This window comes from Vitis vinifera, chromosome 19, assembly GCF_030704535.1.
Source record: "Vitis vinifera cultivar Pinot Noir 40024 chromosome 19, ASM3070453v1".
In the NCBI taxonomy this organism is placed as follows: domain Eukaryota; kingdom Viridiplantae; phylum Streptophyta; class Magnoliopsida; order Vitales; family Vitaceae; genus Vitis; species Vitis vinifera.
This window is the reverse complement of record NC_081823.1, coordinates 10,479,384-10,502,249: the sequence shown is the minus strand read 5'-3', so window position 1 is coordinate 10,502,249 and position 22,866 is coordinate 10,479,384. Positions and strand designations below refer to the sequence as shown.

The following is a 22,866-nucleotide window of genomic DNA, read 5'->3' as shown; positions in this document are numbered from 1 at the left end:
AGACAAACATCATACGCCATTCCACCCTCCATTTACACGTTTGCCACTGGTTCTCTGATTTTGCAACGTGTACACTGTACATGGCGCCACCTCACCTTCTCCTCCATTCTCTCACTCCGCATTCTAAGCTTCCAAAAATTACTGGTTTTGCCTTGAAAACAACATCATGTACGACATATCTTCGAATTGTTCCAAAAATAAAAATTAGAAATAAGAAAACGGTTGTTTTCAACGCCGACGCGGGACTGTGCTAATCAGCTTGACTATCCATGGCTGCGCTGCTGAGAAAGGTTTGGGAATCGGTTTCGAGAAGTTCAAAGGCGACCTCTGAATCGTCTGATCGGCGCGTGGTGGTTCAGTCGTCGACGGGCGCATTCAGTCACATACCTTTCGATGTCTTCATGCATATTCTCCAGTTTCTCGAGCCCAGGGAAGTTGCGAAGTTGAGCCTTGTTTGCAAGTATTGGAAATTTCTCGTTTCCGATAATCAACTCTGGCTTTACTTGCTCCAGAAGGAACAGAACCAACCCGGTTCTTGGGATTCACTTGTTTTCGCCGAGACCCATTTGCAGATGGGCTACCCTCTTCTGTGAGTCCCCAATTTTGGTCGCTTTCTGTTTGGTGGCTCAGAAATTTTTGGAAAGGGAATGAGATGATTTAATTTGAATCGATTTCTGTTCGGTTTGATTATTTTTTTAGTGGAGAATCTAAATTCCCTGAATTTCAATTTTGTGAAAACCAAATGGAGTTTTTTTTTTTTTTTGAACTTCTTGTTTCCCTATGCTCGGTTGCTGGAGAAAATATGGCCTATTTGGTCACTGAGCCTGCAATTGGTTCTTTACTTTAAGAGAATCTGAATTTCATTAACTTCAACCCTGAAAAAAAACCGACTCCACAGTCAGAGAAAGTGTTTGGACTGGAATTCAGAAGCCCAAGTGCTCATAAGTTGTTGAATTGCAAGATGAACTGGGTTTAATAAGGATTTTTGTTTTTGTTTAATTTTAATTTTGATTTGTCCTGGTTGTGAATGCTTGTATTGGGGAAGTGCATTATGTTCAGTGAGCTTTATATATATGTTTTTAATTCTTAATACCGACTGTCTTGCAGGACATTCAATGATCAGATGCCCCAGTTATCTTTCATGCATATTTTTGGCCGACGAGCAAAAGCCCCGGGCGCTATTATTATTGATGGTGTTTTTCTGTAACCTTAGATACTCTCACTTTATCATAGCTGAGGATTGATGCATTATTATTTTATATTTTAGAGCCCATTTCTTTAGACCTCTTTTCCATGACTATGCAACTCATGGTAGATTACTAGATTGGTTACCCGGGAAATATTTTATATCAGAGGAATAGCTCTGGTATGTTTATGTGAATGCCAATTGCAAAAAGAATTCCTACCATGCCATTCAGTAGGATTTTGGTCAGTTATTGCTTTGGATTAGAAGCAGAGAATATTGAATCATAAGCAACTCTATAACACATAAATAACTGATTTTTCTGTTTTCAATCTTCTCAGTTCTTTGACAAAATTTCTTGGGTTCTATGGTTCAAAAGGTATTATTGTGAATAGTCTTGATTTTTCTGTTTTGACACTTATGAAAAGGTGGGTCTGGCTATTGCAAGTATGGATGGAGCAAATATGATACTACCACCGGGATGTCGGCAACATTTTTAGTGAGTTTCCTTCCAGTTATAACTCACAGTTTAGAAGTTCTCAGAAACAGTTTTCTGAAATTTGGGAGATCCATTGGAATTTTAGTTGTTTTTCCTGATCTTATGTACTTGTAGTTTGAAAAAATTGTGTTCTTACTCTGTCTTTGCTTGCTGCACAGGAATTTGGAAACATTGAAACGCCAATATACTCCAGGCTTAGACATTTTTTGGCAACGATTTATAGCAGGTCAGTATTTTTATTTCTTGTTTGTAATGCTGCCTCCCATGATTTGTTATTGGTTGATCTGGGCAATTTAATTATTAGTTTCATTGTTAAAAAAGATTTCATGTTGTATGATTACATATTGTACACACTCTAAGATTTCTAAGATTCACCAACGGCACTTAACAGGTAGATGAGAAACTTGCTTCTATAGCATACTGAATGTACCTGTTACAGTTATAATGTAACACTTGTCATGACCGTCAATCTATTAGCACATCTTGGTCTTGATGTTCAAAATTTTGCCCTTTTATGATATTGATCATATCTCTTTACAGAATGCACGTGAAGCCATCTGCACAACCAATTGTCTTATCTGTTCCAATCTGCCATTATGACGGTAACTGCTATTTAAGTAATTTACACCAAGGCAATATCATGTATTTTTATTCATCTGTGTTCGTGTCTTGACTTCTTTCAACTACTGTCATAACCCAGTCACAGTAGAGAGGATATGCTTGATTGGTTATTCACTTTCTCGACTTCGAATTTTAAGTGTCTCTGGACACTCTAAAATTAAGTGTGCATTCAATTATTCATTTTATGCTGAAAAAATAACAAGTGATATTTAATACTGAAGTAGCCAATAGTATTCACTTCCTAAGTAAAATATTATTTTACTCCCAGTAATGCTTTGAGATCTGGTGATATCAGACTGACTAACTGTTACACAACCAGTGATTAAAGTTTGGGGTTTGACATACAGGGTTTTTCCAATATGTTTAATTCTCATCCATCTAACTGGTTTTCTTTCTTTACTATTCTAGATAATGAATCTGCTAAAGCATCTCGAAGGCAGCTAAAGGAAACCATTCATTCAGTCTTGTTTGATATGAACGTTCCTGCTGTTTGTGCCATCAACCAGGTGGATTTTTTTCTTGATTATTTGAATAATTCCACTTCTCAAGGAGAAAAAGCAAAAGAAAACAAATGAAGGGTTTTATGGTTTGATGATTTTCAAGATCCATATTGCATTTTTGTTGTTGGTGATGAAATATGCTCCCTTTCCCATCAAGCTTAGCAATATTGTATTTTTTGCTAGTCATTCATATAGCTTGTAAGTATATTTGGTGGTTCACATTTTCTTATCATTATTCATGTACAATATATATCATAAATTTGAACTACCGATAAACTTCTTCTCGAACAAGTTGTCTTGGATCATTTAGATGAAAGAAGTTCCAAATTATAAAATTCAATATTGCCCATTTGTATGTGTTTTTTCTTTTCATATCTACTATATGCCTGCTTCATAATTAGACAAGTTGGTATTTCTTTTTTCCTTTTTTGGGAGATAGTTGGTACATAGCATTGATGTTCCCTACTCCATAATTGATCATCTTCATCCATATCAAGCTGTTGAACTATGGAAAATAAATCCATTAAGAAGTTATCTCATATGACCATATGAAGTTATCACTTTACAGGGAAGGCAAGGAAAGGAAGGAACCCAAACATAACCTAAATTAAACCAGCCAAAGCAAAATCATAGCTGTGGCCTAACCAAAAAGATTATACCCTTAGCCAAACCAAAAAGGATTCTCAACTGATGGCAAGGGGGAGGTAAGAAACCTCCTCCTATCATAAACTAAACCTAGCCCAAGCAAAGCATATCCACTACTAAACCCAAGAGCATCAGTCCATGAATCTAACCTTCAACATGCCTACTCTTAAATTAATGTGCATACTCATTTACACTGTTAATGACTTCTCTGCCCTGGCACCTTTTTCCTGGAAGGTTAGTATAGAACTAGTACAAGTATTTGGTGGCTCTTCCCATCCATCAGCTTTCTATATGACTACAACAATAATCCAAGTGTCCATTAGGATGTACTTTCTGTTTTTTGTTTTTAAAATCAGAAACTTATTATACAAAACTAGAGCATCTTGTCCAAAAAGTATAGATTTACCTTATGTCTTTAAAAGTCACTTTCAAAAATTTTAAAATTTGATATTGTAAAAATTTTTTGAACCTCAATTGTTTTAAACAATTTTTAAAGTCATTTCTTTTTCAGTGTAAGCCTCTTAGAGTTCTTGTATTTTTTATAAAAATTACTATTATTTTCTGATTTTAAAAGAAGAAAACCAGAAGCGTATCTGAATGGACACTAAATATCTTGTTTATTACTTGGAGGATTTTGCTCTCCTAGTTTACTTGGGCTTGTTTAGAACACCAGTCACCAATGACATAAAACTGTGCTTTCTAATAACAACAGGAGCTCACATTGGGGATTTTCTGGATATCAGACCTGATAAATGGAAGAGTACAATTGCTTTCTCATGTTATCTGTCTTAAGTTGGGATGTAATATTATGGGTCATTTTGCCAAGATAGGGGGTCCTTTTGTAAATTGATCTTTTGATTTATTCTAAAAGCTGATATTTACCTCCATTAGGGCATGAATATGATTCTGATGTAGGTGATTTTTATTGTTGAACCTAGTATGATCATATTCAATTGTTACATAATACACTAGAGGTTTCATAAAGTTCATCTGAACAGCATATCAAGGTTTGGGTGCTTTCACATGGATATGGTTTCATCTTTCTTTCTTTGCCCTTTTTTCTAATTTTTTTAATTCTTTCTTTAGTTGTTTGTGGGTTGGTTTGGGGTGCCCATCTTCTCTTGTTTTTGTTACATGCCAATCACCTAATGCATTCTTCTTATGATATAAGTGCAGGCAACCTTAGCTTTGTATGCAGCAAAGCAAACTTCAGGAATTGTTGTTAATATTGGTTTCCACTGCACATCTATTGTTCCAAGTAAGATATTCCGGTCTTTGTCCTATACTTATCATAATTGTAAAATTGATATGAAAAACCTTGTTGCAGCATGCTGGAATAGTGGGCCTCAAGCTCCAACAAATTTGTTTTGAGTCTGTCAATTTCTCAAATTCATACTTAATGCTTGATGGGGCCCTTCCACTGTGGTCTCCTGGTTAATACTGGGAACTGAACCTCAGACCTCTCCTCCTCTCTGGATAGCTCCCTTTGTCATCAATTATGTGATATTTTTTTAGGCCTCCTGATTTGTTTTTGTTGATGTCATCTAATTATTCTCTCACCCCCTGTTGCATGGGCTATGCATGTAGTATTTGCTTGGCAAATTATTCTTAATTGATTCACTATCAGTACATCACCCTTTCTTCTTCTGTGCTTTCCAATTCCTTGTAATTATGCAAAGTCCCTTGGGAATTCTTTTCTCTCACAATCTGTTTGCCTGGGCTATGCATGTAGTATTTGCTCAGCCAATTATTCTTGACTGATTCACTATCAGTACATCACCCTTTTGTCTTTGTGTGCTCTCCATATGCTTGTAATCATACGAAGTCACTTGGGAATATATCTCAATATGTTTCCTGTTTTGTATTAAAGTTTTACATGGAAAAGTGATGCGCAAGGTGGGTGTGGAAGTTGTGGGAATGGGAGGATTGAAACTCACTGGATTTCTCAGGGAGCGGATGCAGCAGCAAAATATGAACTTTGAGTCACTTTACACTGTTCGCTCACTGAAAGAGGTATTCATACCGTCCCTTTGAGTGTATATTGTTACTGTTCTTTCTTTTGCTTCTCTTTGATAGGAAACTCATGTAGTGGCATAAGATGTGATTTTACATCCTGCAAATATAGGGAGCCAATTTTCGATTATTTTCACAATAGGCATGCTTCTTCAAAGTTAGAAGAAAAATTATGAGTGCCTAAGAAACATAAGATTCAATATAGTGGGTGTTATGTTCAGCTTATATGGGCATGCTACATTGTATTAGCTTTAAGAGTCTTATTTTTTCTTTTTGTCGACGGTGTATCTTGAAGTGCTTTAGGATGTTGGATCTATGTTGGAAGTTGGGATTGACCCCTAACAAACAAGCTATAACAGTCTATGAACTAGCTCAATGTGAACCTTCTTGCACCTTATCTTTTGTCTGATCTAATTTCCACAAGCACAAGTATTAGGTCCCAATATCCAACAAATAAAATATCACTTGTAGGTTTGCATGTGGAGTGAATTCAGTGGATCTTCGAACCATCTTCAGAAGAATAAGAATCTTGCTGAGAATGCAGGTTGGTTTTCCTCATCGCAGCAAGGAAATTATGTTCCTCTTGTAGTCATATCAAAGCATAAAGGGGAAAAGAATAAATAACAGAGTAAGTGAGCTTATCACAATATGCAGGCATGGAAAAGTTAAAACCATACAACATATCGCCAAACTCACAAAGAAAGAAGTGAGTTAGACAAAAAGAGAAGCAACTTGGACAAAAAAAGAAGTGACTTGGAGACATGGGGCTAAAGAGGGCCAAAAAAGGATATTTCGTGCATAATCTCAAATGTAATCAATTCTGGATTTTTTATCGAAAAGAATCAATACTGATTAGTTATCTATAAATTTGGATTTTCTCATGTCATTAAGGGAACACAAATCGTATGCTTCATTAGCATACCTTCTATAATTTGACCATATGGTCTTTTTTAAGATTTAGGCATGAAGACCTTCTTGTACAGGCACTGACTTATAATATTTATTCGGAGTTCTATCTCTTTTTTGCTAGGCAATTGAGTAGATATATTAAAAGCGCCTAAAAGCAGGCGCACCAACTGGAGTTCTATATCTGTTACTCAATCAGGCATGAAACCTGGATTCACTGGCACAAACTCTCACAATCCTTGATCAAATATCATAAAGGACATTGAATCAGATGGCTTTTTTGGGAGGGAAAAACAGTTCAGAGAATTTTCCTTTCTTCTCTGTTGTTTTCAGTTGTATAATAAGCCAAGCTGATTAATTGTTATATTCCTTCCCTTCCCTTCCTGAGACTTCAAATTTGTCTTTTGTAATGCCTTTCCAAGCTAGGCTTTTGTCAAGGCATATTTTTTACAAGTTGTCTGAAATTTTCCTTGCTGAATGGATTTACAGAATCTGTGTTATGTTGCTGCTGACTATGAAGCTGAGCTATCCAAAGATACACGGGCATCATTTCAAGTTGCATCAGAAGGTTGGTTTACTCTTTCGAGGGAGCGCTTTCAAACAGGAGAGATACTATTCCAGCCAAGAATGGCAGGAGTGTAAGTCCTTGTCCCTGCAGTCTTTCTCTATTTAAGATGTGGTGCTGTATTGGCTTAAAAATAATGTTTTTGGATATTGTATGAAACCTAAGAAAAATTGCTGCTGCAGAAGCTGTCTCTTGAGTATTCTAAAGCAAGTTTGGCTCCCAAAATGAGCTAGGCAGACATCTAACTCTGTTTGATCCTAAGCCTGGGAGTGGGGATCACAGTAAATAAATCTGTGTTGAACAATGCTTCCAAGACACTGATTGGAAAATGAACAATCTATTATTAACAATAGACAAGTGCTATAAACTAGTTACCTGGAAAAAGTTCTTTAATGCAAAAGGTTATTGGAATTTGAAAGCCAAAATATGGTTGGTTTTTTCCTTTAATAAAAAATTCTGGATGTGGATGCTGATTTATTTTCAAATGCAACTTATTGGCATGTGAAAGGTGCCAAAATTTCTTCAATATTTTAAAAATAATGCTAGTAATTCATATTTCAGTATGGTCAGATCAAAGGTGGACAGGGAAATCTTTGGAAGAAAAAAACAAATAAAAAGAAGGAAAAAAAAAAAGAAAAAAAAATATACTATGAACTGACATTTAGAATCAAGTGATTTCAAGCATTTAATCTTAGTGTAGGTTCATGTGATTCATATGATGATGGTCTGACTCCTTCTGTGAGCTGTGTGCTTGCCTTGCTAATTTTTCTTTATGGTCCACCAAGCAGGACTGTTAGTATGTTATTCTATTGGATTAAGATTTATGAGTTCCCTGAGTGATGGATTGAAATTCTGTTCTCCCTGTGATACAGCACAATGATGGGTTTGCACCAGGCAGTAGCACATTGCATGGACCATTGCCAATCTGCTGCAATAACAGCTGATGAATCTTGGTTCAAGACTGTAGTCTTAGCAGGAGGAAGTGCATGTTTACCAGGACTAGCAGGTAGAAGTCAATTTTTTCAGATGAAAATTTTCCATTTTTGTGTTATAGGCATAGATGAAAAGCAACATGTTGATTTTGTTTTCCAGAATTACATAATTAATAAACTAAAATGCGATGTATTTGACTGTTAAGTATATGCTCCTGAATACAATTTTGCAATGATGTGTTAAGTATATGCTCCTGAATATAATTTTGCAATGATGTGTTTCAGAAAGGTTAGAAAAGGAACTGCATGGACTTGTTTGCCCATCTGTAGCCAATGGCATTAGAGTCCTCCCTCCTCCTTATGGTGAAAAATCTGCATGGTTTGGGGCAAAGATTATCAGCAATGTGAGCTTACTGCACTACATTAATGAACATGTTTCGACATTATTTCATGTTTAATCATCAACAAAATTTGAAAATATTGTTTCAAGAAACACTCCTCATTGGCCTCTCTTAGTTTGAACTTTTTGGGTCAAGTTATGGTGGTAACTTCGTGTTCATTTGGATGCATTTTCTATTTTTTGTTTTTAAAATTAGAAACTTCTATATAAAATTAGAACATTTTATACAAAAAGTATTGATTGCATTATATCTTTAAAAATAACTTTTAGAAATTTTAAAATTTTTGGTAGTTAAAATTTTTTAATACCTCAATTTTTTAAAACAGATTTTAAAATCCTTGCTTTTGTAATATAAGTCTTTTAAGAGTTCTTGCATTATTAATAAAAGTTATTACTGTTTTCTAATTTTAAAAACAGAAAATAAGAAGTATATCCAAACATTTACTTTACTTCTAAGATCTTTAAAAAGAAGAGATGAATTTCAATATCTTTGCTGAACCTCAAAGTTGATTCTTAAGCATATGATCTGATACTGCAATGGCGGACTCAGTCCTTATTGATTATGGTCCTAAGTTTTAGGCTGCTGGATGAACAATAGATGGTAGTTTTTTTATTTTCAATGCATTTTCATCTCTTGGTGATTATAAGTTTACTTTTGCATTACAATATAGTTGAGCACCTTCCCTGGGAGTTGGTGTATGACAAAGAAGCAGTTCCGACCCAAGGTGAGACGCAACCTCATGGTGACAATATTTAACTAGTCGTCATAGTCTAATTCTGTCTTTATGGGAGCAGCAAAGGTTTCATGTGGAGGCAAAACCATAGTTTGATTTTGTGCAAGTTGTTTGCTATCTATTTATTCTTGATCATTCAAGTGCAATCATCCTTGAATAAAATTCTCTTGCAGCATTTCCTGTAATTTCATTTATTATCAGCACCATAAGCATACATGCTGTTAGCTGGCTAGAAATTGATTGTATTATGATAAGCACAAGTTCTGTACCTTGCTGAGACTTAATCATATATAGATATAGAGTTAATTGTTAATTTTCTCGGTTTCAATTTTGTTCTCTTTAACTTTAAAGCATGCTTCTCTTACTTTTTCTTGACCAGATCCTTGTCCATGTAACATCAGACCTGTTCTCAACTCAAGATGGATGTGTTGTTCTTTGGATATTGCCTACGTCTGTTTCTCCAATACCCTTTGTGTTTTGTTTTCCCCAACATGTCGCCTTAATACCTCTAATCTGACTTCATCAGTGGTAAATTTAATTGATTCCCTCCCACATTCTATACATCTCTCTAGCCTTATGATGATCAGCATCCCCTACCACAAATTCATGAACCACACCATTTATTTCAATGAAGCTTGACCCACGAGTCGTCTCCAATTCATTTTCCTTGATGAATCTTGTTACGTTATCTGCCTCTTCTTTTTCTCCTGCACTAGAAAACATTTGCCCTGCAAGCTTATACCGGTCGCCACGCAATGGCTCTAGCTGCATTAGCTGCCTGAATGCACGTCTGCCTCTCCTCAAGTCCTTATGGATTCTGCAAGCACTAAGTAATGCACCCCATATGACTGCTGTGGGCTCTTCTGGCATGGATATGATGAGCTCCTCTGCCTCTGCCAGCTGACCGGCACGGCCAAGGAGGTCCACCATGCATCCGTAATGCTCAACCGATGGTCTAATCCCAAAATCAGTTACCATTTGATTGAAATAATGATGTCCCAATTCAAGGTATCCAGCATGGGAGCAAGCAGATAAAATGGCCACAAAAATGACCTCATTGGGACGAGTTCCACCTGCGACCATCTCATCAAACAGTTGGAAACATTTTCTGGCTTGCCCATGCATGGCAAAACCAGACATCATCACACCCCATGTAACCACGTCTCTTTGCTGCATTTCTCTGAAGAGTTTGTAGCTACAATGGATGCTGCCACACTTGGCATACATGTCAACAAGACCTGTACCCAGAGTGATGCTGATCTTAGCCCCAATTCTACGAATATATGCATGTATCCATCTTCCCTGATCCAATGCGCCTAAACAGGCAGTTGCAGAGAGTGAGCTCACAAGTGCTGATTCATTTGGTTGAACTCCAGAATTCGAAACCATCATCATTTCTCGAAACATAACCAATGCCTCTTCATGCATACCGTTCTTTGTGTACCCTGTGATCATCCCACTCCAAGTTGCAGCATCTTTCGCCCCCATCTTATCAAACATTGCTCTAGCTTTTTCTACATGACCTTGACTCATGTACCCTGAAATCATTGAGTTAATTGCAAGCACATTCTCTTGAGAGCATTCTGCGAGAACGCCTTCTGCACAAGCCAGACTATCGGACTTCGCATACATATGTATTAATGAGGTATGAATGTGAGTATCCGGAGCTACCCCAGCCTTAATTACCTGGCAATGCACTTGTTTACCCTCAAAGATGGCTTTCAAATGAGAACAGACTTTGAGGACAAAGGTGTAAGTGTAGTTGTCTGGGGTTAGGCCGCCTAACAACAACTTATTATACAGCAGGAGGGAATCATAGGGGCAGTTACCCAACGTTAGGCCTCTGATCATGGCATTGTAAGCAAAAACATCAGGGGAAGGGATCCTGTTGAATACCAGCAAGGCATAGTAGATTTGGGACATTGAAACGTAGGAGTCCAGGAGCCTCCCGGCATTAGGAGGGCGGGCAAGGAGACCTGAGACGATGAATTGGGCATGTATTTGTCTGACTTCTTGGAAGTTGTGGCACATCTGAAGCAAGATGACAGTGGCCGGCATACGAGCAGGTGTTCTCTTTAACAAGAGCTGTGAGTTGAGGGGGGATGATGAAGGGCTGAAAGAAGCAGCCATGAAACAAGCTTCACATTTGGCTGATTGATCTAGTGTTTCATCTTTCCCTCACAGCCACACAAACAAAATCCAACCAGAACATGGTATATAAGATGATGGTTGGCCCATACCTTCTTCCAAAAAAAACAAGGGTTTGACTTGGGAAAAAACATACTTGTTTGATAATCGAATCAAATCATATAACTTATTTAATCAAGTGTAACATTATATAGAGGTTTAACTACTCAACTCGTTCATCACTTTAGGTTATGTTTGGTTTTCAAAAAATATTAGATAAAAAAAAAAAAAAAGTTAAAGAAAAAGAATTTTTTATGTTTGGTTTTACCATGGAAAATGCAAAAATAAGTCAAATGTAATTAAAATTATTAAGAAATCTGTATATTTTTAAATTATTTAACCTTTATATTGAAGAGTTAAATAAGTAAAAAAAAAAAATGGAAGTAGCATATAAACATAATTTATTAACTTTAAATCTATTTTTAATTTTCTTTTATCTTTTCTTTTCTTCTATTTTTCCTCTCTATTTTCTTTCCTTCACTACATTTTTCTTCAAACTTTTTGAGAACATAGCCTAAGGGTTATATTTGTTCTATTTAGATTTCACTACTCACCCTAATTTTTTTAATAGCGTTAAAATGATTTATTTATCATCCAATCCTTTTGTAACATTTTTAACATGAATTTAATACTTTTATATATGCAAATTTTTAATAATAGATATCATATGCTTAAAAATTAAAACAAATAGACTAATTAAAATGAAATTTTATATTTAAAAAATTATAAATATTAAAAAAATTTTACAATTAAAATATCAAATAAAAATATGATTTAAAGATATTTCTTATTTTATATTTTTTAAAATAGAAAACGATAATAACTTTTATACAAGTAACTTTTATGTAAATTGCAATGACTTTTTGGAACTTACATTAGAGAAAAAAATGACTTTTAGAAATGTTTAAAAAAATTAAGGTATTAAAAGTTTTAATTATATCAAATTATAAATATGATGGAAATAAGGTTTCAGATTACCTTCTAAAATATCCAAAATCTAGACTGATTGTTTCACTGATAAATTCACTGTCCCAAGTTGTGAATGAACTACAAAATTTTGAGAATCAGTCTATTTTCACAATACAAATGTCTTAACCTTCTTTTTCACAAAAAAAAAAAAAAAAAAAGATAGAATTCAAGAGAGAAAACTTTCTCATAGAAGCGTGTTCTTTCATTTTTTTTCTGATAGACAGAGAGTATATATATGTATATATTTAACTTTTAGAAATTATCCTTCCATTTATCATTTTGTTGGTTGAGTTAGTCCACTTAGACATCCAAACCTAACTCCAATAAAATATTTTTAAAATATTTTTTAAAGATATAATATTAATATATATTTTTTATATAAGAGTTTTAGTTTATATACAACTTACCACTATTTTCTATTTTTAAAAATAAAAGCTAGGAAATGTATCCAAATAAGCAATAAAATATTCATTTGTATTTTACTATCTTATAAATAATATCATAATAACAACTTAGATAATTAAATTAATCAATATCTCAAAAATTAAAACAAATAAAAAGTATTTTAAATATGATAAATTGAAAATCTTGAAGAGGTCAAGTAGATTATACTCTTGTTAAACACATGAATAAATTTTGTTTAGTGGATGATTCATGTCAATCCATATAAGACATGTTTAGAATCATGTTTAATGAGATAAGTGTCAATCCATACAAAATCCAATTCAACCCATTTATTAAATAAGTTACAAGTGGTGTCTTATCAACTGTGATAAATGGATTGTCTTTGTGCTGAGTCATTCAAATATAATTATTAAATGGATTGTGTTTAGATTAAATATATATTTTTTATTTTTTTTTTATTTTACTTCAAAAGGGTGTCTATAGGAAGTCATTGTTAGTTTCAAGTTATCTAATCATCAAATCAAAGGTGAGAGTAAGAGATAAAACTAGATGTACCATTATGGGCTTAATATTAGGACTAAACATGTCATGATAGTTGAGACCAGGGCATGGTGAAAACCCATCAAGATTATATTTAATTATAAAAAGTCATTCGCAACTAATTAATAGTGTTTTTTAATAGGAGATAAGACATAAGATCCCATTTCCTACTTCGAAGAAGTACATTTAACTTGTCACTTATGACTTGGTGCTAGTGAGGACACTTAATGACTTAGGTGACATGAGAATGTTTAAGAAAAGCGTATAAGAGGATGTTTTATTATTGTAAAGTGAAATTGTTTAGGTTTGATATATTGTTCCTGGAGTCAGTGACCCCGAAATGGGTTGTGTGGTATCGGTTGAGTATTGGTCTTTTAGAAGTATTGGGTAGAGACAATTGATAATGGATAGTAATTAGGTAATAACATGGGAATGTATGTTAGTACCTCTTGTAACACATGTTCAACTCAAATAACCTAATCAGTTCCGCCCCTCCCCCCAACCTCGATTTGTTGTATTGTAACTCCAAATCAAGATCGAGAAACTCTGATAACACATGTTTAACTTCAAATAATCCTTTAAAACAAGTTTCAAAGAATTAAGGTAAGAGTTTTATTAAAAACATAAAATCATCTTATTTTAAGAAACGGTAGTCTATTTAAGTTCAATAAGAGATGAATTTTTTAAATCTTTAAGTGCATACAAAATTTTATGACTCAATATAAACATAAAATCACATTCTCATATGATTTCTTTCAAAGCTAAACTACCTCCGATCACCCATATCATGCAGGGCAACAATGATTCTTTTATATGTCAAATCAATATCACATATATCACACTTTAGTATATCAAGATCATGGGACGAGGAACCAAGGACCGTAAGCTCATTAGCAATCATTTTGATGGAGATGGGAAACTTAGCAACGGATTTAATGTTGCAGATGATTAAGGATGGTTGTTCCTTCAAATAAATCACATCACGAGAGTGTGATTTCTTAGCATACATTTTGGCCTATGCTCCATGCCTCTTGATTGGACTTTGTTGAGGAAATCATTCTGATATAGAAACAAGAATAGCATGGAGGATGAGTTGATTTTGTCAAATCTAGAGTGTAAGCGGGTTCATAGGAAAAACACCATATGTGACAACAAATGATGAAGGAACCATCAAGATAGCCAAGAGGATTGAGCCCAGAAAATGGTGAGTTGAACTAGGCTCGCCAAGACAAATAGTTCGGTAACAACATTTAAGCTACGTATGGTACATGGGAATCAAAATGGAAATGAAAATTTTGTTTTTATTCCTATTTCTTCTTGAATATGAATGAATTTTGTTATTCCAATTCTTATATTTTGATGTATCTTGAAATGTAAGGTTGGAATAATTATTTGTTATATCATAATAATGGAAAAAGAAATAAATTGACAATAATATATGTACACATAGTTTAAAATATTTTTTTCTATTTTCATTAATAAAACTACTCTTAGATTACATATAGTTTAAAATAATTTATTATTTTCATTTAAAAAACATCCTTTGATATTTATTTATAAATAATAAAAACTTATTTGGCCATGTGATTTAAAAATAATGTTATGATTTTAGAAACTTTTTTCTTTATAAAAACTTTATCACATTGTTTGGTTGTTATTCTTTAAAAATCATTTTTTAAAGACAAAGTAAAATAAAGAATAATTTTTAGAGAATAAGTGGAAATTGTTTTGATTGATTTTTAAAATCAAAAGGAAAATATAGAAAAATAAGAAAAAATATAAAAATAGAACATGATATCATTCTTCTTTCATTTGCTCTTCATCACCTAATACTAATACAAAAAATCTTTAAATATGATCTTCCTTTGAATTATATGTATTTTTATGAATTTTTTTAACTTTTTAAGATTTTTTTTTATAAATCAAATAAATTTTAGATCAAGCAACATTTACCACAAAAATATTTATTATTTTTTCAAAATAATTTGAAACTCAAAAGTAAATTCAATTAGCATTAAAAAGTCATGGAACTCAAAATCAGTCAAATTAATATTAAAAATCATAGACCCAAATTCATTTAGGATGATTGTGTGTCTGTGTGTGTGTGTGTGTGTTTTTTTTGTTTTTTTTGTTTTTTTTTTTTTTTTTGCATAATCATGATTTTGTGAATTTTTTCCATGAGTAAATAAAATTTAAATTAAACAAAATCTAATGCATTGAATTCATCAAAGAGTCTAACAATTTTTATAATTACTTTTAAACTCAAATAATGACCCAATAAATACTACAAATTAATGGACAAAAATTGATTTAAAATAACTATCATTTTTCTTTTGCATACAACCATATTTTTTTTTTTTTTACTATAGAAATGAATTTCAAACCAAGCGAGACTTTTTGTTAAATTTATTAATAAATTTAATAATTTTTAAATTCAATTATACTTTTATGAGGATGTTAGTATCCAAATTTTTACAATATTTATAAAAAATATAATTTATGATTTTATTATAATATTAGCACTCATATTTTATTAAAAAATATTTATTTTTAAATTTTTTTATAATTAAAAAATTACTTAAATTTAATAAGACTTGAATTACATTTAGTTTATATTATATAAATTGAAATTTACAATGTTTTTAAAATATCAAAATAAAAAAATTATTTTAAAAACAACTTATCAAAACAAGTTTTTGGTTTTTTATTTTTGAAAAGTGTTTGATGAGGAAGTAGTAGCTTAAGTGGGCAATGGCAACTAGCTCATGGGAGCTTTGAGTGCTCTAGTACCATAAGAAGGTTGAAATATTATTATAGAATATTATGTTTATTTCATTGAACAAGTGTGCATTTATACATACAAAGTTGCAACTTGAAATATGGGAATTTAAAAATATAAATAGAACATTTAGACTTTATCAAGATACATTTTAAAATTTTTTAATATGAAAAATATAAATTAATCACAAAAGAAAGAAGTGTATCCAAATAGAAACTCAAAAATACAATTTTAAAAAGATTTAAATTAAGTGGGTGTTTGGTAAATCAATTTAATAATTTAGAGTGACTTAACAACTTAATTTAAGTCATTAAATAAATAAAGTATGTTTGGTAAAATAACTTAATGGTATAACTTAAAATAAAAAACAATTTTAAGTAATAAATAAAAACAATTAAATTATTTTTAAGTTTATATTTCTATTCCTATTGGTCCTAATTACTTTTAGGATCTTTTTTGTTACTCAATAACATCCATTGTTACTTGACTTTTTTTTTACCGTAATTATAATTTGTGAGGATAAATATGTCAATTTGACAATTTAGAATAAATTTTAAATTAATTCTATCAAATAATCTTAATATTTAAAGTAAGAATTAAGTAATAAGTTTTAAGTCAATAACTTAAGTGTAATTTAACTTAAAGTTAATTTAAGTTATTAAGTAATAAATATTAAGTTTTATCAAACATCCTTCTAAATTATATTATAAGATTAGGATGCATTTGGAGTTTCTTAATTTGAAGTTTGGCCAAGGATTAAAAGGCTATAGTTGCTGTTATCTATTTGGAATGGTTTTCACTAACAATCACTAACACCTCCTTTTATGTTGATGGTTCTTATTATCTTATTTCAATCATTTGTATATAATTCATTTCCGGGCCCTTTAGGTTTTAGTTCCTTGTTTGGATCTAAGAAAGTATTAAAGAAAAAAGAAATTTAAAAAAATTATTTTCTTCTATTTTGACTTTACCAGAAACAATACAATATATATATAATTAAAATTAATTAAACATTTATGTATTTTTAAATTATTTAATCTTATATAAATGAGTTAAAATAAACAAAAATAAATTAAAGTAATTTATCAACTTTAAATCTATTTTTTTTTTCTTCTTTTTCTCTTTATTTTCTTTCAATTTTTTTATTTTTTTTATTTATCACCAAACATAACCTACGATAAAACATCATTGGTAAGCGACTTGTAATCCTTTAACGATGGAGTTTTATTTGTCAGAAAATATTAGGACATGTTTGGCCATATTTTCTAAAACTTGTTTTTAAAAATTATTTTTTATTCTTTAATTTAAAAACAGTTTTTAAAAACAAGTTTCATAAAACATGGTCAAACGAGCCCATATTTTCCTTTTCTTTTTAAAAACATGTGAAAACAACTCTTACTTATTCTTTAAAAATTGTTTTCTAATTTACTTTGTTTTTAAAAATTGTTTCTAAAAAACAACGGTCAAATAGTGTTAGAAAATTTTTTAAAAACAGTTTTCTATTTTGAAAAGTATAAAATTGTTTTTAAATGACATGACCAAATAAACTCTTAAATTTTGCATTATATTAGAGGAGAATTTTTGTAATATCTCGATTTGTTCAATACCTCTATTTGTTAAATAATCTTTGTCATTTAATTGTCTTTCATCATCGATTGGCTATGTTTGAAAGAAGAATCTACTAACAAAAATATCATATGACTTTATTTTAAGATTTTCTTAATTTTAGATTATTTGAAGAATTTATATGCATATTAACATTAAGAACAAAATTCCTAAAACTCACAGGTTGACTTTTAATGGAAACCACTTAATTTCAAAAATCATCATAGAAGAACGTTACCTCAACCCAAATCATTAATGCAAAATTTTAATATAGCATTGGATGCTATAAAATTTGTCTAAAAAATGGAAACCACTTAATTTCGTTTTAAGTCACTTATTTTAAAAAAAGTTATAAAAAAGAAGTGATTAGTTTAAAAAGGTTATAAAAGTAAAGATTTAAAATATATATATATATATATACACAAAAAATATAAGCTAAACACAAAGAATGAAAATATGTTAACAAAGAATGTAGGCTAATATTAAGATACAAAAAAAAAAAATGATCCAAATACAAAGAATGTGACCTAGGTCGTAACATATCCAAAAAGATGACCTAAATATATATATATATATATATAAAAAAAAAACCCATCTAGGTACGAAAATATGAATAATGTAACATAGGTGTGTAGAATATGAATTATGTTAAAAAAAAAAAAAAGGTGTCCTAAGTACAAATTATGTGACCTAGGTACCAAGGTATAAAAAAAATGAGCTCGATACAAAAAATATGACTTAATTATTAAGATATTAAAAAAAAAGGTAATTTAAGTACTAAGGTCCGAATAATATGACCTAGATTTAGATACTAAGGTATAAAAAAATAACTTTGATATAAAAAATATGAATAAGATAAAAAAAATGTTATCAAAGAATAAAAATAAAAATATGACTTAGATACTTAAATATGAAAATAATAATCTGGGTATGAAAAATATGAGCAAAATATGAAAAATGTTATCAAGGTATTAGAGAATAAAAAATATGCTCTAAATATGAAGAATGTAATTGGGATACAAAAAAATATAATTAAGATATAAAATATGAAAAATATAATTTAAATACAAAAAATATACATATATAACTAATATACAAAGAATATGACCAAAGTATTAAAGTATCAAAAAATACGATCAAGATACTACCAGACAAAAAATATAATCAATTTAAGTATGAAAAATGTGACTTAGGTATTAAAAAATATATGATCAAGATATAAAATACAAAAAAAAAAAAAAGTGATAATAGTACTAAAATATGAAATTTGTGATCTAATATGAAACCAAAATATAAAAATATAATCAAATATAAAAAATGTATAAAATAAATGAATAATTTATTATTATTCAACTTTTTTTTCTTTCATCCTTTAAATATGCACATTTGGTACAAAGACGACTACATTTGGGTACTAAAGTTCACCATATTAGGGGAAGTTACAAAGACGACTCTTAACTTATCCTACATGTCCATAAGATAAGTAGAGACCCTATGCCTTGAACTGTTTTGTAGCGAGAACTACATTACTAAGGTTAAGGGGGGACACGTTTCAAAGATGACTCTTATCCTTCCTACCTACATTTATGATTTATCCACAAGATTCACAAATCACATCATGATCCCCTCCTCTTGACTTGAGTTAAGAAACACCAATTCCTTTAATCCTTTCTCAAGACTTTGTATATGCAATCATATTTTAAGGATTTGAAGAATATCTCTAATGTGAATTTTCTATGTTCTTATCATTATTCTTCATTCTTCAAGAGAATTATTGCACCCTCGTTATAAGAAGCTTCTCTATTGTATTGTATGAAATCCCCGCTTAAATTATTTTTCTTTCATTTTTGTTTCTTTATTTTCTTTTCCTAACATTCTCCGAGAAACTAACATAGAGATAAGATTTTTAAAAATTATCCTACTTATCATCAATGGAAAAGTCACTTTGATGCCGCTAGATTAAGGAGCACACCTTTGACGGAGACATCATCTTCATCCAAATATCACAAGCATCCAATGGATTGAAGCTTATAAGGTTTATCTTGTATAAAATAATTAGTAAGCATTTTATCCAAATAAAAGTTGCTAAAAATATTTTAAAATCAATTATTTGTAGAAATTTTGAATACAACAAACCCTCTTTTCATTCATCCTAACTTAAAGTTATACCGAAGGTGCAAAACATGTATTTTCAAGTTTCATGACTTTGCACATGAGTCTTATTTATTTATATGTTTATATTCTAATTTAAAGGAGTCGTACCCCAATCTTATTTATTTATATGTTTATATTTTGATTCGAAAGAACTTCTCTGATGATTAAGATCAAATTTCCATCTTAGCATTTTTTCATTCTTTAGTGATCAATCCTATTCATTCTTTTAGTTTAAATTTAGGTTCATTATAATATGTTGGAGTTGAGTTTGAATGCCCAAGTGGGTCAACCCGACTCGATCCAACAAAATGGGAAATGGAAAAACAATTTTTAAGAGTTAAAATTACTTTGAAACTGTCACTATATAATCATTAAAAAAAAAAAAAAACTTTCTCCCGTTCTCTATCTCAAAAAGAACTTACTTATATATGAAAGTTCTCTTTCTTGAATTTCATTTATTTTTCTGCATGAAAAACGAAAGTAATCCGAACACTTATTTCCATTACTATCAAAATACATTTTCTCAACATGAATTGAATGGTATAAAATATATATCTTCAAGTGTCATGTCTTTGTAAGATATTTGGTTCATTTGTCCCATGTTTAATTATGTATATTAAACATGGATATGTAAATTTTCGTATGTATTACCAATATGCTATTTTCCAAATTTCCCTCACATTTTGATTGAATTGAGATTAGAGTCCCCTGGATGAGTGGGCTAACCTAAAAAGTCAAAATCTACTATTTATGCATTGACTAATTAGCAGAAGAAATCATATCGGATGAGAGATAAGCTCAGACAGCCTGATCTAAAAACAAGAAACATAACGTACGAGCACAACCGGGAAGACAAAAGTAGACCCTACAACTGCCCAGTACCCACCCCACCTCAGGGAGGTTTAAATCTCCTCTCGTCCATCCCCTCCGTTGACCTATTTGATTCGAGCGGCAAATCCATCCAAGGGCCCTACATTTGATAAAATATCATTTTGGTAGAATATCTGCCTCACGTGACACGTCACTCACAAAAATACACACCAAACTGGAAGCCATAAAAATTTGTACAGTATATTTGGCTTGTGGTTTTTTTCAAATTTGACATGACTTTTTGGTTTTTATGGGTAGATCATGAAGTCGCTAGCGTTATCGCTAATAGAAGATGACAGAGATTTGATTCCTGGACAAAATGGTTATGGCTCTCCATTGGGCGGGTGATGGCGGACGATGCGGACGATGGCGGATGGGGAGGAAGCCACTATTTTTTATCATGCAAAAACACGTGGAATTTTGGGGGCACAGTAATTACCACAAGCCTCAACATCTCATGCCCCACTCATTGCGATCCCTTTCTTTCTACAATATTAGGTGTCTTTCACGAAAAAGAAAAAATCTATTCTACTCTCATACCCTTGTGAGATTCTTCAAATAACTAAAGAACCTTTCGGGGCAAACTAGAGACCAATGACTTGAATATAGAAGTATTGAATTTATATTTTGAAAACACGAGTTTAACTATACTAAGTACTTGTTTGGTAACTGTTGTATTTAAAAATAATTTTTTAAAATTGTTTTTGAAAATAGGTTTTTGATTTTTGTAGAATAAATATCTGTTTGGAAATCTAAAATGTTTTTAACTTATTTTTAAATATGTTTTAAAAATAATTTTTATATATAGCGTTTTATTTTTAATTATTTCTTAAAATAGCTCGAAAAATAAGTAAAAATAATATAAAAGAACTAAAAAATGTTATCTGAAAACATTCATTTTTTTGTTCTTAAGAAAAAAAAAAAACAATTTTTGGTTGTTATTGATATTTTTTTGTTTTTTATTCTAGAGAACATAAAACCACTTTAAAAAACAATCCTCAAACAAACCTTAGATTCTTATTTTCAAAAGACAAATTCAATGTAAAAGTAATAAATTTTTTTTTTTTAAAATAAGTTCAATTAAAAAAAAATTGAATTCGTCTTTTCAAAAAATGAGTTTATTATTTCATATGGAATTCATCTTTCTTAAAACATGGTTTTTCATCAACATTTCTTGCTTTCAATGCTATTGGCTATTGAGGAAATCTAATGTCAACTTGACCACAATAAGAGAGAAAAGTGAGGTTAGCTTACTCTTACAATATTTCATAAAATTTCAAATTAATAAGGATTAAGTATTTAGCAAAAACCTTAGTAAGGTGAATAAAATTAATCCTTGAATTATTATTATTTTTTTAAAAAAATATTGTAGTATTTCAAAAGATATCTTAAAAAAGAAATTTAATGTAAAAATAATAAATTTATATAAAAATAGTTGAATATAAAAAGTAAATTGATTTTTTTAATATAAGATTTATCCTTCCAAAAGGCATTTTAGTGTCACCATGATGAATTATTCTTTTTAAAAGAATTATTATTAATTGTGATCATTTTAGAGATATTTTAAAGAAAATATTTTTTTTTCAAACCATAGCATTTATGCAAAAGCCTAGTCATAAGGAGAAGGGTACTGTGAAGTTTTTTTTTTTTTTTTTTTGAAAAATAAGCCTGATTATTTTGTGATTTTTAATTAAATATTATTTTTTTCTTCCTTTTAGAACTTTCTTTTATAAGGTTAATATGGAATTTGGAAAAAAAAAAACTCACTTATATTTTTCTTTATTTTAGTGTTTGTGTTTAAACAAATAAAAATTATTAACTAAAAGTTTGAATTTTAATAAGTTGTCATTTTAACATTTGGAATTAAGAATTACAAAGCATGAGAATTGTATATAAATAAAGCTTTTATTTTGATCCTTATATTTAAAGCATTAAAAACTAAAAACTATTTCTAATTCGTAGAACAACCAATTTTTCATCTAATATTCACTTCTTCGACTGAATTACGGAAAAGAGAGTCAAAATCGAAACGTTCCACCAAATCAAGTTTTGATATCATTTTAAACAATCAATTTTTATAAAACTTTAAGCTTGTTGGATTTAAACTCAATCAATATATATATAATTAAAAACTAAACATTATTTTTAACTTGTTCAATAACAAATTTTTCCTAGTTTCCTATAATTTACTACTTTTCTTGAATTATAAAAAGGGATCAGAACTGCAACCTCCCACCAAATCAAGTTCTAATATCATTTTAAATAATTAATTTTCATAAAAGTTTAAACATAACCATCAATTAAACCCGAAGATGTAATAGCATATCTGAAATTAAACCTTCCCTCTTAATTTCATTAA

The 22,866-nt window shown here is 30.6% G+C and overlaps 2 protein-coding genes across 2 annotated transcripts; one reads left to right on the top strand and one right to left on the bottom strand.

Annotated features, from left to right (window-relative positions):
- The first annotated feature begins 45 nt into the window (after window positions 1-45).
- Window positions 46-9,311, top strand: LOC100254870 (actin-related protein 8). The gene is made up of 12 exons (XM_002264092.4): window positions 46-589; window positions 1,108-1,193; window positions 1,612-1,682; window positions 1,841-1,908; window positions 2,223-2,284; window positions 2,712-2,809; window positions 4,625-4,706; window positions 5,319-5,461; window positions 6,857-7,005; window positions 7,805-7,938; window positions 8,150-8,268; window positions 8,936-9,311. The coding sequence occupies exons 1-12, from the start codon at window positions 270-272 to the stop codon at window positions 9,023-9,025; spliced, it is 1,422 nt and encodes a 473-aa protein (XP_002264128.1). The 5' UTR covers window positions 46-269; the 3' UTR covers window positions 9,026-9,311.
- A 15-nt stretch (window positions 9,312-9,326) lies between these two features.
- LOC104877641 (pentatricopeptide repeat-containing protein At5g66520) lies at window positions 9,327-11,178 on the bottom strand. The gene has a single exon (XM_010646376.3). The coding sequence runs from the start codon at window positions 11,126-11,128 to the stop codon at window positions 9,533-9,535; it is 1,596 nt and encodes a 531-aa protein (XP_010644678.1). The 5' UTR covers window positions 11,129-11,178; the 3' UTR covers window positions 9,327-9,532.
- Between the last annotated feature and the right edge of the window lie 11,688 nt (window positions 11,179-22,866).